Genomic DNA, 14,597 nt, shown 5'->3' with positions numbered 1-14,597 from the left:
AAATTGCTGCAGAGGTACTTTTAAAGCAAATTTGGCTCAGTTGTGTACTTCCTATATTGCTTAGTGTACTGTTCACTATTCATATCAATGATCCACATTAACCAGCTTTCTTATTTTGAAGAAGAAGCTTTCTTTTTTCCTTTTTTCTTCTGTATTGTTAGAAGCAAGGAGATGCCTCATCAGGGATTAGTGGGGTCCAAGGTGATTGCTTTCTGGGAATGAGTGGTGCTTTCACATATTCAATTGCTTCTGTGCAGACATTACCATCTGATACTTCCACTAGCTTTTCAGAAGCAAAGAGGAGCAGAATCCAAATGACCTTTAGTAGGAAAAGGTTGTTTATTTTCCTTTGTTTTTTTCCTAGTGGGTGAATATTATATAATTCTTAGATTTTAGGGGAGGTCAGTATCATAGCTAAAGTAATTGATAATGGTTGACCTTTTAACTCTTTACTTTAAGGCCTGTTGGAAACCCAGTCTCTGCATGAAGCAGATGAAGATGTGGTCACTGATGTTGATTTCACCAATATGATTTCTGAAGAAGAAAAAGAAGAGTTAAAGATTGAGCTAGCCAAGGTAATGAATTTGAGTTTCTGTGAGTGTTACCATTTCTACTTCCTTAAACTGAAAGATGTTAATTGTAGGATGAAGTACACATCATAAAGGTATGCTCTTCCTTTTTAGTAAAATTATTCTAGGCTACAATAATGTGAAGCAATTAATTTCCTTAAATAGTTTTTAGGATTAAATATCTTCTACTTGATGGTTGTAGAGAGAAAGTTAAATATACCTTACCATTTTAGTCAAGATGTGTCTTTATAAACCTTCCTTTATAAAGATTGAAAGGTGTTCTTCTTATTAGATCAATGGTATTGCTGTTACAGTGGTTATGACACCTAATGGAAAAGATTCTTTGTGTGGTGCTCAGAGGAAAAGCTGATGATGATGGTTACAGAAGAGACTGATGATGATAAGCACAGTAATTTCACCACATTTTTGTTTCCTTTGGTACTGATGTGTTTAGAGAGGGTTATATTTTTTGTTTGAATTTGTTGTTTGCTTAATTAAAGAACTTCAAAAGATGTCATGACACCATGAAGAGGTTTAAAAGTCATACTTAATAGCAAGTAGATGGGAGGAAAAAGGTGCGAACCATGTGGTCTTTTTATTACAAAGATTAAAGCCGTTGTCTAGATTCAGTCTACAATGGGAGGGTGGATTCAGTGAATACCACAGAAACAGAAGTGAAATTCCAAAATGGAAAATGAGAGACTGGGAAAATGTGAGTGTTTACTTATATTAAATATGAGAAAAATAACAGAAATCACAGCTATATGAATGGGGGGACTTCTTTTTGTCTTAATTGAAATAATGAATTTTTGAGACAGTAGGTTGGAAACTTCACATAGCAAGAATAAAATAACAACCCATTTGAATAGTAGGAAACCCCAAATTTGGGACTGTGAGCATATACTCTCAAAGTGTAAACTGGGTAGGGAAAAAGCATTCCTTCGTAATTGTACTGTAGTGCTTTGTGAAGCATTTGCTGCTATTACGCACAGAATGGGTACGTCCAGAGGACGGTTCTTTTGCAGAGATTGAGCCCTGTCTTTCATACAACAGAAATATTTAAATTAATATTAAGTTGTAATATTAAATACTCTAAGAAGTCACATTCTTAATGACTCTCAAGTCACCTTCAGTGCTGATTCAGGATTTTCTAGTGAAACAAAAACCAAAAGATTGGTTTTTTGCTTTAATGTTTTATCAAGCCTTGTGTTTCTGAGTTGCTAGTTAATTTTTACTTCTTTTCTGATCCTGTCACATCTGTAAATAATAATAAGGAAGCTGAAACTTTACATGTTCAGTTCATCACATAGCGATGAGGTAGGAGTTGGGATATTCATTACCAGCTTTTCCTCAGGACCAGAGGCAACGGGCACACACTGAAACACAGGAGGTTCCCTCTGAACATCAGGAAACACGTTTTTACTGTGAGTGTGACTGAGCACTGGTGCAGGTTGCCCAGAGAGGTTGTGGGGTCTCCATCCTTGGAGATATTCAGAAGCTGTCTGGGCACAGTCCTGGGCAACTGGCTGTAGGTGGCCCTGCTTGGGCAGAGGGGTTGGACATGATGACCTCCAGAGGACCCTTCCAACCTCAGCCATTCTGTGATTCTCTTCTCTTTCTCTGGTGAAAGGGACTTAAGAGGCAGATGGAAACAAGGAATTAAAAAAGAACTTCCTGCAACCATCTGAGAATGATATACCTCTCTCAAGAGAATTAATCTCAAGAGTTTCTGGGCATCCTTCCTGCTTGCTGATTCCTGTGGGAGCAGAGAGTTCTCAGTGCCTCATGGTAGAAATGCTTTAATTCATGTACCAACACACAAGTGAGAGATTGCCTTTCAAATATTATGATCTTGGCTGACCTAGAAATTATTTTCTGAATTGCTCGCAGCAGTTTACTGGCATACAGCTTATGCTTAAAAACAAAATAAAACTGATAATTATGCTAAGAAAGGTTTGGAAAACTTGCATTTAGAGTGAACAAAGTCTAAACTTAAATGAGGCTTATGATTCTTAGAAAAGACTGTAAAAAACATGTAAGACCTTGACTCCTTCAGAAAGAAACCTTTGTGGGAATTGGCTAATGTTTCCTTTTGAAAAGCTTTTAGTCTTTACTTTCAAGCCCCCTCTGCTCCACTGGTGGTAGTTTTATTTTCTTCCATGTCCTTATTTGTTAGGTAATTAATACCTGTTTGAGCCTGTAGGAATAAGCACCTTTCTTCTTATTGTTCTGAAAGGTTCAAATCTTCCTTAATGCTGCAGTCACTTAATATTTGATATAATGGGGAGCTGTTGTGAGCACCTGTTGTGCATGTATTTAAACAGAAAAAGATCTGTTCCATCTCTGTGTTGTGTATCTGCTGTATATATTCTGTCTTCTTCCTCTTCCTCCTTCCCTCCCCAACATTAGAAGGGGAACTAGCACTACTGTTTTTCTGACAGGTTTCTTGTATACTCTTTTCCTATTGCCCTGCTAGCAGCCTGTACTGGAAGCTTTTCAGAGCATGGACTAACTCTCTTTTTGTATTTGTAGTCTGGCTAACACAGCAGGGCTCTGACTGTAAGCAAGCCTTGAAATTTCTACAATGCAAGTAAAATGAGTAATTCTTACAGGAACTTCTAACAGTTATTTGAATTAACAGAGGTCAGTCTGACACTTCGGAATAACAGCAGAAAATTGTGGCCTGAAAACTTTAGGTAAGGCCAGAAGCTTGTTAGCAGAACAGATTCCTCCCCTGCCCCCCCTTCCTCCCTTGGTGTGAGGAGCACGGTACAATGACTCCTGAGTCATGATGGGGGCTGAGGTTTTGAGCTATCTCACTTACTGCTGTCAGTTGTCCTTCCATTACACTCATCAAAGTAGTCATTTACTTCTTGCTGTCTTCCCCCTCCCATACCTTCACAAAAGCAGCTGTCTGATTTCATCTACAAGCTTTCTAGCTGATGCACAGGTTCTAAGTTCAGCTATGTGTGTTACTGCATGTTTATTCCCAGTTTGAGGAAAGATATGAGTACCTTTTTCTACAAACTTGCAGCTAATTTTATTTATGAGTGCCCCTGATGTGTCTGGGTGCTGTTCACCCAAGGAAAAAATTATAAATCAACAGGTACTCAGCCTGGATATGTAAAATTCGAGCTATATGATTTGGTGCAGAGGTGAAGTGCCTGTTATTTTTGTGCTATGTTACTCTGTTCACATTACAACTACTGTCTTCAAAAGACTACCATAGTAAGGTGCTTGCATTTCCTTACAAGTATTTTATGCATTTTAGTATACATGTTATAATACTCAGCAATTTTGAAAAGGGCTAACAATTCAATAATAATCACTAGTTTACTAAATACAATAGCTAATCAAAATTTAAGGGTCCTGTGGATTAGCTTCATTGAGAGATGGTTTTTGTGTATGTTTGCTGTAACTTTGTGTCTTCTGACATAAAAAGGATCATGTGAAAGAACAGTATAGAGAAGAGGCAGTCTTGTGAGGTTTTTTTTTGAAAGCCAGTGAAATGAAGGAAAAGATTATTTTCGTCCTCATAAGATCAGCTTCTTTCTGTTATCAGGTACCCCCTCACAGTTGCTCTTCCCACCAGTGATATAGCTGGTCCTTCCTTATGACTTTTTTGTCTGTTACATGTTTTCCAGCTTTTCTTACAGGATGCAGCTATGCAGAGAGTTGATGTTCAGTTCTAGCACAGGCAGGCAGATGCATGCTGCAGCCTGGCTGCCGTGCTGGTGCCTGTGGTGGTGAAGCGTGTGAGCTTGCCCTGAGGATCCAGGGTATTTCTGAGCCGTAGTTCCACGATGTGAGAGGTTTTGTGGCACTGCCCTTTCACACTTTCTGCCCCTGTTATCTTCACCTGCGTGCCTCCTGGCTGGTTTTGGCAGCGTGACTAGGAGGTGCTGGGCTGTGAGCTAGTGTGACACAGCTGTGCAGGGGTGAACCGTGGTGGTGCAACTGAAGACGGCTGTACCAGCTCACAGGGGCCAGCGGGAGTTCCTTGGCACAACGCTGGCTTCAAGACCTCCCTGTCAGCGGACCGTGGCCTTGGCTTCTTTGCTGGCTTTGCTGCAGTTGCCTGCTCCTTCTAAAGTTTTTGTCAGCATATTATCACACTGCTGGTGTTGGTTGCGTAACTTGCTTTCTATTTCTTCAAATAATACCTGACAAAGCCTGTCCCTCAGATAGTTCTCACTCCTAAACAGCCACATCTGCCTTCCTTTCAGTAGTGACATATGCTTGTGGTACATATCACAGAGCATGACCTCGATGAGTGTACTGCTTGTGCTGTTTTAATTGATCAATGCCTTCCTCTCTTCTCCCTCTCCAGCCACTATTTCCTGCCCCCTGTGCAGTGCCCGCACAGGTGCTTGCGCACCTCTCCGCATTGGATCTGCGAACTGATCTGGCTTAAAAATAGCCCTTCTTTGTTCTGTGATGGCTTTTACCTGGTTCAGCTCCCCTGGTGAGGAGGGCTGTGCAAACAGCCAGGCCAGGGCACTACACCTTTTGGTGGTGTAGTGGTAGGGAAAAAGGGTGCTTAATCTAACTTAGAAGTACACATTTAACTATGCTGGTTTCTGGTTTCTGTTGGGGCCCCTTAATATTTTAATTGCTTACTGCCTTAATCATTAAAACAAGCATAATAAATACTCAATTTACTATTCAACTTACCATTCCACCCATTCGTCAGTATTATTCCAACCAATAGCTGAGTCTTTGCTCCTCTACCTTTTATGTAGTACTGTATCTCAGAATATAGATAATACTAACTGACATAATTTTTTGTTAATAGTAGTTTATCTAAAATGCTCCATTTTACTGAATAAGTACTTTCTGGTTTGTTTTTTATGAGCTGTTTTGTGAGTGTCTACTGGAAAAAATTGGAAAGGTTATATCTAATTACTAGGTTGGTGGGTTTTTTTCAGGCATGCCACCATGTTAAAAGGATGTTCAGCCCTCTAAAACGTACAATTTGCCCTAAAATAATCAAAAAAGGCAAAACAAGGGAAAATACTTTTTTGTGTTTATGTGCTGGACTTACCTAGACTTCACTGTTCTTTTCCATATTGTTAGTCAGTCCCAGATTTCAGACAGATCTACCTGTAGTTGTGGATTTTTTCCTGGGGTCTCACCTTTGTGTGATTTACATGTTACTTATGTCAGCTAATCATGGGAATCATGATGTCTTACGTGGTCAGCTCCTCTCCTTGCTTTTGCACATGTCCCACACAATAATAGGGGAAAGAAGAAACAGCTACTAACTGATTCCTAAGCCCACAAAAAGGGATAAGGGAACTTTGTCCCTATATGATGCATCTCTATTCTTCTGACTCTGTTGCACTTAGAAAGAAAGGAAATGTGAGAACTAGAAGGTTGTACTTCTGTTGACTTAAACCCTGGTTTCATAATGGAGTCTGCATTTATAACAGTGGACTTTTCAAAAATGCTTAAGCAGGTGACATCTGAATTCCATAGGAGTTAGGTATGTAACCTGCTTAAATGCTTTTCAAGATCCCACTACAAGTCCCTAATCCTTTCTGCCTACTTCACAGTCTTCAATCACTGATATCTGAGTACTTGAGGGAGGCTTTGTATCTTCCATTATTTTAAAATGATGGAACTTGAGGAGGATTTTGTCAAATCAAAACCAGACTCTGATCTCTAAAGAAAAATATTTTTTTATTTTTAATACAGTAAAAAATATTGTTCATACTTACACCATTGAGCACATGGTTAATGCTTGCTTAGGGCTTTACAGCTTTAGGTGTCTATTCAATGGAACAGATGGGAAGTAATTTTAATAGAATCCCTCAAATGTTTGCATATCCAGGTACCTAATGAGCAGCCTAGTGCTAGCCCATATGGAAAGCATTAATGTTTAAGTACTCGTAAGAATGCTGGTATTGGTTTAAGTTAAGTTCTTCAGCAGTGTTACTCAGGCAGACTTGTGCACTAAGGGGTTTGCTGTGGGTGGGAAACAACTAACAGGAGCTCTGAACTGCCACCAGAGGAATGCTGACATTTGTGATTTCTTCCTTCTGTGAGCATTTAACCAGTTATCCTCTCAGAAGAGAAACTCATGCTGCCTTTTGACAGCGTTTCATTTGCAGGTTAGGAATATAATGGAGCATAAAGGACTTGGGAAGGAATAAAGCAATTTTGGATTGTTATGTATTGTACCAGTGAAGTGTTGGCATCACAGGCATCAGTGAATACCGATATGTGCTTCACTGAGGTCATGATTTTGCCTTGTTTTCATAGTCTTGCTGCTTAATTCCTGAGCTGCTTGAATAATTTAGATAGCAGGTAGTAACAAAAGAGAAACTGATAGCTGGGGGATTCAAGGGTGAGACTTTTCAAGAGCTTACAGAGAAGTAGAATGCATGAGTGTGTAAAATAGAAATAGTAGAATAGAATAGAATGCTGGTATTGACATCCTAAATGTAGCCTGGGAGGTCAGCAACTCATTCTGCTGGTGCTTGCCTCATTCCCTGCAGCCTATGGAGTTAAATCGCCATTTAGGGAGGAGACTGTGGTTCCAGGGACTGTGGGAGACTGGTTCCAGGGAACTTAACATATGGTAATCAGATACATTACCATATGTTGTCCTATTAACATATGGAGGAAGGAACACGGTTGGTAAGGGGACTTCTAAACCTGAAGTGAAAGGCAGCTGCTCTGTTGTCACTTGCCCTTGTTACCTTCAGTACGTCTGTGTGCTACTTGTATAATTGGCTTTGGAGGTTTTTGGATGAAGAATGCAAACCCTGCTGGCAGGAGTGCTGCCCGAGGGGGAGGATCCTGAGCCAGTGGCAGGCTGATTCAGCGCTCCCTCATCTCAGTCAAGTGTTCTGGTCCTTGCCTTGCTGAAACACTGGCTTGGTTTAAATGTTTGAAATAATGTCCACTGCAGGGAGAATTGTATCCCTCTGGGCTGGATGGTGTCTTTACAACTTCGCACAGTTTGGTTAATGACTAGGAGCTCTGAAAAGACTAATCTGCTCTGTCTTCTGAGTGATTCTATGCTTTGGGTAGGACCTGTTCACTCATGTTAACAGTCCATCTGCTATATACTTTTATTTTACAAGTTTGAAATATGTAGGTCCTAAAATATACAGATAAAACTCATGTGACAAGATCGTAACTTTTTATGATACTCTCGAGTCATGTGTTATCATGCAATTTTTTTTTTTACCTCCTAAGAATTTGCATCTATTTTTTTTCATGAGTGGAAGAGTAAAAAGCTGCAAATATGAAGTTAAAAGCCTGTGGATTCAAAGAGAGATATCTGCCTGAATTATCCAGTCTTCTCTTGTTCTGCCCATTCCCATATTACTCGTGAATGGAAAGCTGATGTTTGAGAACTCCTAATGCTCCAAGGCAGATCTTGGTCAAGTCGCTCAATAGTCCCTTACTGGAGAATTCTCTCCCTTATTAGATGCATGTGTATGATGGTGCACATAGGTGGCATAGTTCAAAATGTTCATTTAATGTAGTGTCAGCTCTGTTCTAGACATGTCTTTGTGATCTCCACAAGCACTTGAAACTCTGTCTCTCTAGTCACCTACAAAAAATGCAAGTTTATGTGAGATTCATTTAATCTCTTAATATCGTATGTGTTTATCATTCTGTGGGAACAGGCTAACACCTTTCTCCTTTCTCCTCCCTCTTTCTGTCTCTCAGCTAGAAGATGAAATTTCAACTTTGCGGCAAGTGCTAGCAGCCAAAGAAAAGCACCTAGTTGAAATTAAACAAAAGCTTGGCATAAGTCTGATGAATGAGCTGAAGCAGAACTTCAGCAAAAGCTGGCATGATATGCAGACCACTTCTGCGTGAGTACAGGCTTTGCACAAATTCATTCTTATGTGTCGTGTAGCAAGTTGGGTGTACTGTCTTGATGAGCCCTGGTGTGAAATTTAGTAATTGAAATACCTGCCAGGAGGAGTAGGTGGCAGGGACAAACATGTCAAGCTTCTCAGAGCAAGGAGACCTGGAAAAAAACCCCTTCCACAGCAGCAACATGCTTTGCTACTGTGTCTTGCAAAATCACAGCAACTAAAACTGTTGTGGCACTGAGAAGGTTATCATTCCTACATTGACATTCCTACAGTGTCCTACATGACACATTCCTACAGAGTCCTTACTGAGGAGAGAAAGGACCTTTTTTAATCTCAGTGTATTATGTTTTTCAACTTCCAAAAGAGACAATGTAAAATAATAATAATAATAAAAACTACCAAAGCATTAGCAGCTATTTAAAAAAATAGTACCATCATCTGAATTATAAAGAATACTGGCAGGATTGGTTAATGTGTGACTCTCTTTAATTCCTGCTTTTGGTTGTCCAAAAGAAACAAAACAAAACAAAAAATTGTTGGAGTAACTGTACCATCTTTGAGGTTATTGGAAGTCCTACGTACATTGAGATTTTTGTTATTTTCCAGCAGTGTGTTCTTAGGCAAGTCCCTGAAGCCCCTCACAGCCTTGGTTTACCACTGAGCAGAATGGGTAACTAGTTCACAAGTGTTCAGTGAAACTTGCCTGGTGTAATGTGTAAGCAGCTTTGGGTTCCCAGGGTGAAAGGTAATGCAGAAATGTGAAGAACTGTTACTCCACTGCTGTTGTTGAAATAGTTTTAACTTGATTTTTTGTTGGGGTTTTTTTGGTTTTTTTTTTAACTGGACCAATTATATTGTGGAAGTCTGTAGTCTAAGTCAGTTGCTGCCTTTTAAAAATGCACCGGTTCTTGGATGAGGAAGCAGGGGAGGGAAGTTATTTGTGCTGCAGCTTGCTGCCAAGAACTACTGGTGCAAGCCTTTTGCCTTGCATAAGGAAGGAGTTAAAAATACACATATGGACGTACTGATAAGACCTATCCTGAATCTGCCACAAGAAAATGTTCAAACCCAGGATAGGTAGTGTCACTCGTAAGTTTCAAACACTTTTTGCTCTGTATCTCCGATGGAGCGTCACTGAGAGAGATAGTGAATAAAACTATGAATTCCAAAGTTCTAGGAATGCCATGATAATTACTGAGGGGCTGGTCTCAGCTTCATACTGATCTTTATACTTACACATATGAACATACCATATTCCTCTAAAATTTTTTGGGCTGAATTAATAGCAACATTAGTAGAAAGAACCACCCACCTTTCATCAAGTGCTGTCTGAAAAGTTATTTGATTTTTTTTTTTTTTTTTTTTTTTTTTTTGCAATTGACAACTGAATTTGACACTTTTGGGGAGAAGCAAGAGTGAGCTGCTCCACAACAGAGCTGAGCTGGGAGTCAACAGCAAGGCAGGCAGGGCAGTGGCATCACTCATGAAGGAGCAATCCCACAGTACCTGAACAGAGAGCAGAGCAGGTCCAGTGACAATAAACAGGGTCAAGCAAAGACAGGTGAGTCTGTAGTGATAAGCAGGGTCCAAGGTTGAGCCAGGAAGTCAAATCTGTGGGTCAAGATCAGTGAGGTACCTGGCCAGATACAGGCACCAGTAATGTATCTCAGGCAAGGACCAAGAGCTTAAACGCAGTCTAAGCTTTAGTGTAGCTCCCAAGCAAAGCAGGGAGGAGCCTAACAAGGCTTCTCCCAACTCTTTCTCACACAGCACTGTCGCCACAGCCTTACCCAAGGTTACACAGTTGTACCGTGTCAGAGCTGGCCTTAAGCCCAGGCAGCCAAACCCATGGGAGCAGGGGGGAAAAGATTGCAGTGCCTCTTCATGCACTAAAGGCCCTGACAGACACTTGGAAAAAATAAGTAAAAATGTACATTTTTACATTAAAATAATTATTCTTTGTATTTTAATGAAAAGTCAAATAAGGCATAAACCTATTAATAGGAAATGTAGTTTGTATGTCTCCTATCTCTAACTTTTGGACAGTTTCTCAACTAGGTCCTGTTTCTCATGACATGTCATTAACAGAGGCACCCATGCTGGCTCAGTGAGGATGTCTGGCATGTGCTAGGAGAGGATAGTCTACAGGCACTGAGCTTTAGAAGAGATGAGAAGCACAAGACAAGAACTAGAGTTACTGGGAGACACTAGCAAAATTTTGAAACAAAAACTTCACTTTTACTTGAAATTTGGTAGCAAATTCCAAGACAGCTTTTCATTTCCCCTTCACAATGTTAACATTTTCCAGAAGGATAGAGAGACTTTGGAGACTTTATCAGTATGGTAGCTGCTACTTTTTATTTCAGATGAGTTTCAAAACCAACAAGCCATTAGGTGATGAGTGTCTGCAAGTAGTTATGTGGAACTGAGCAGCAGGAGTCCATTTGTGCCCTTGAAAATCCTGATGTTCATGGTCCAACTGGTATGTAGTTCTGGCTGATGCTCATGCCAGTATGCTGATGCCAGTACAGATCATGGTAGTCCAGCATTCTTCAGAATGGATGTGTTAAGTAATAGAGGTGATTCATTGTTGCTGCACCAAAATAGCAATGGGATAGCATTACTCACTAAGATTCCCTGATTTAGTAAGGATGAAAAGCCTGTTTTAAAAAATAGAAGTTCAAAATATTTGCATGCCTGTACTTTAGGCTTCTAAATGCACAATTAGTCGTCGTGGTTTTAAAGAGGCAAATTTTGCTTTCATTCAGTCTTACTGGGTTTTGTAGCTGCTGTGCTTTTCTGGAAGTTAAAACCACTTTTCTTTAATGGGGAACTTTTCAAAGCCACAGAGAACAATTAAGCACGAAATTTTTGTCCTCTTATTATTAATAATCTTTTTAAGCTCTCCATTTAGGGATGCATTCTTAGGGTTAAAGTGGACTTAGAGGCAGAGGGGTGGACTTCTCTCAGAAACAGTTCTGTAAAGTGTGTCTGAACACCTAGCTAAGACTCATGACCTAACTCACAGGATGGATGCCACCTGGAATGACTACATTTAAACTTGAGATTCTGACTGGTTTTGAGCATTTACGTTTTAAATGGTTGGCCACAGGTAGCTTAGGAGTTAGCCTGAGCATGCTTGACATGTACATGTCAGAAATTGTCGCTAAAGGACTGTTACGATTAAAAAGAAAAAAAAAAAAAGTCCTAGTTTTCATACTGAGGAAAGCTAGAGCTGGAGGTCAATGGGCTGATGTCATACCTATGTTGAAGATTGAAGATTATGACAGGTTCAACATACAGTTCTGTACAAAGTTGTTTCCTTATCATCAATTCGTGCTTTAAGGTATGCAAAAGCAATTCTAACTGCCTCTAGTAAGACATGACATTTGCAACAGTAATGTGCAGCTTTTTTTGTATCAAATCAACTTTTCTAAATCAGCTTTGTTTTTCTCTAAAGAAAACCTGTAATGTTGTTTGCATTTTTCAGCCGTGTATGAAATACACCTGAAAGTCATTCACTTATTAAAGTAACCAGAATCATAATGCATTTTTCAAGTTCCTTGTTCATTTCCTCTGCTATTCTTCAGTGCACTGATTTTTAGTATAATCTATGTGTTAGGGAAGGCAGGGTATTCTGCTATAGAAGATATCAGTAACTAGAGAGCAAATGATTGCCTCAAGTTTAATTTGCTTTCATGGTGGTAAGGCATTCTACTGGAATGACTTCCCCCACACACTTTTTTAAAGATCAGGTTTCCAGTGAATAGAGGGGGGTGGATATTCAGATAGCTTCTAGCAATGCAGTTTTTAATTTATATTTTAAACACAGATAATTCATTCTTATTTAGATGCTAGAAGCAGGGTAATGTTGGCAGATTTTGAGGTTATTTATTTTAGCTTAAGAAATCATTAAAAATGTCTTTACAGGGATATTTACAAAGACCATAACTGAACTGTTCTAATTAATGTTTTGCTACAAAGGAAAGGTTTTATGTAACCTGAATGCAATATGTTTACTTAGTTAAAGCTGTTTGATTGGTGGTGCTTCAATAAAGTTCCCACAGCTCTCTCTAGCCTTCTGTACTTCAGATTTTCACTGCATAGTGCATTAAGGTAAGAACATAGCTTCTATAAAGATTGACCTAGTTTTATACATAATCACAGAGTAGTTGAAGTTGGCAGTGATGTCAGGAGACTGTCTAGTCCAGCTCCCCCTTTCAGAGCAGGGTCCGCTAAAGCAGGGTGCTCAGGATTATGTCCAGTCAGGTTTTGAGTATCTCCAAGGATGCAGACTCTACAGCCTCCCTGGGTAACCTGTTCCAGTGTTCAGTTACCCTTACTGTGAAAAATCTTTTTCTTTTATTTAGATATTTGTTGCATTCGATTATGCCATTGCCTCTTGCACTTTCACTAGATACCACTGAGAAGAGTTTGCCTCTGTTGTCTCTACTCCCTTTAATCACAATATTTATACACATTGACGAGATCCTCCCATGAGCCTTCTCTTCTCTAGGCTGACCAGTCCCAGCTTTCTTAGCCTTTCCTCAAATGAGAGATGCTTCAGTCCCTTAGACATGGCCCTTCACTGGACTTGATCCAGTATGTCCATGTTTGCCTTGTACTGGGGAGTGCAGAACAGGACCCAGCGCTCCAGGTGTGGCCTTAACCAGGGCTGAGTAGAGGGCAGTCACCCTCCCTTGACCTATAATCACTTTTCCTAGTGCAGCCCAGGATACTGTTAGCCACCAGCCACCTTTGCTGTGAGGGCACATTGCTGACTCACGTTCAACTTGTCTAGCAGGACCCCAGGTCTTTTTCTGCAAGGTTGCTTTCCAGCTGGTTGGTCCCCAGCCTCTACTGATGCATGGGGTTATTAGTCCCAAACTGCAGGACTATACGTTTCCCTTTGTTGAACTTCATGAGACTCCTGTTGCCCCATTTTCTTCAGACAGTCAAGGTCCCAAGTAGTAGTATTCTTAAATGCAGTTACAGAATTGCATTGCATTATGTATGGAGAAGGTTACAAGGGTTAATTTCTCCTCCTCACCAGTCCCTCATGTGAAGCACTAAGGACAGATCCACAAGATACCTTGGCCTTTGCTAAGCATATATGTTGTAACCATGCTTAGCTTTGTCTGTCCCTCAGCTTTTAATTTGGTGCTCTTCTGTTTTTTCCAGAGAAGTACAGTAGGACGTTACAGTGTTGTCCTCTCCAGAGATATTTCGGTACTACTGAGTTTCTAAGGAGCATTTGTATCTGTAAAATTACCCACCAATAATGTCACTCCAGTCTAATAGTTCCCAGAAGCTCCTTTGTCATTCTTTCTTGAAATGTTAGCAACTGTTAGAAGGCATAAGCCTCCTCCATTTTAAACGGATAACCTTTCAACCCATGGATGGAATAGTAATATAACTACAGAGATAGCCTCTAGGGAGATGAAAACGGTTGGTTTTGTTACTAGCCCCCCCCAACAATGCTTCAGACGTTCAGACCACTGTAAGCGGCAGTTCTGCCATGGCCAATAAACTATTAGAATAGCTAAAAACTTAAAGAAAACTTTCTCTCCTTGAGGGCTGTAGTAGTGAAATGAAGTGAAATGTCTCAAAGCCTATATACTTAGTGATTCCAATCATGGGATTGGGAAGCTTTTGTTGTGATGGGAAGTGGACCCATGCAAGACTGCCATCTAGGATAGGAATCTCACAAAGCTGTTTTCAAAATGACTTTTCATCTTTTTCCCTCACAGACAAAAATTGTCACTTGTTTTAGGAAGGGAAAATCTCATAAATTAGAAGCCAGAATCAAGCGAACTGTAAGTACGAGCTCCGAACAGCATGTCTCCTAGGCAGTGTCTGGGGCTTTCTCAGGTGGTGGCTGTCTTTTGAAGCCTTTTTAGGAAGGTTTCAATATTGCTTTGCTCTCACATGTAACACTTAGCTGAGATTTGGGACAAGAGCATTTAACATGGACTTGGCCTTTCCCTCCAGAGACAGAATAAGGGTTTCTTTATTGACTGCTAGTTGAAAACTATGTGAGCAAGCTTAGTTCTGCTCATAGGGAACCTGAGGACAATTGTATGGGTTTCCACAAATAGTAGGAACTTAACATTTTGTAATTCAAATTTCTGCTAGGTGATGAGAAAATAGAAAGTAATAGTTGCACCGCATGTGTTTTGTACTTACA

The 14,597-nt window shown here is 40.1% G+C and overlaps 1 protein-coding gene across 3 annotated transcripts in view; it reads left to right on the top strand.

The window, feature by feature from the left end:
* Positions 1 to 464: 464 nt before the first annotated feature.
* Positions 465 to 14,597, top strand: part of TPD52L1 (TPD52 like 1) — a 38,564-nt gene continuing 24,431 nt past the window's right edge. For all 3 annotated transcript variants that reach the window (XM_009480458.1, XM_009480457.1, XM_009480454.2), the window contains exons 1-2: positions 465 to 575; positions 8,256 to 8,404. In XM_009480458.1, the coding sequence (XP_009478733.1) occupies positions 528 to 575; positions 8,256 to 8,404 (197 nt within the window). In that variant the 5' untranslated portion in view covers positions 465 to 527. The remainder of the gene's footprint in view (positions 576 to 8,255; positions 8,405 to 14,597) is intronic.

Source organism: Pelecanus crispus, chromosome 3 (genome assembly GCF_030463565.1).
Source record: "Pelecanus crispus isolate bPelCri1 chromosome 3, bPelCri1.pri, whole genome shotgun sequence".
Classification (NCBI taxonomy): domain Eukaryota; kingdom Metazoa; phylum Chordata; class Aves; order Pelecaniformes; family Pelecanidae; genus Pelecanus; species Pelecanus crispus.
The sequence above is the reverse complement of the archived record's forward strand: the minus strand, read 5'-3'. Positions and strand labels throughout refer to the sequence as shown.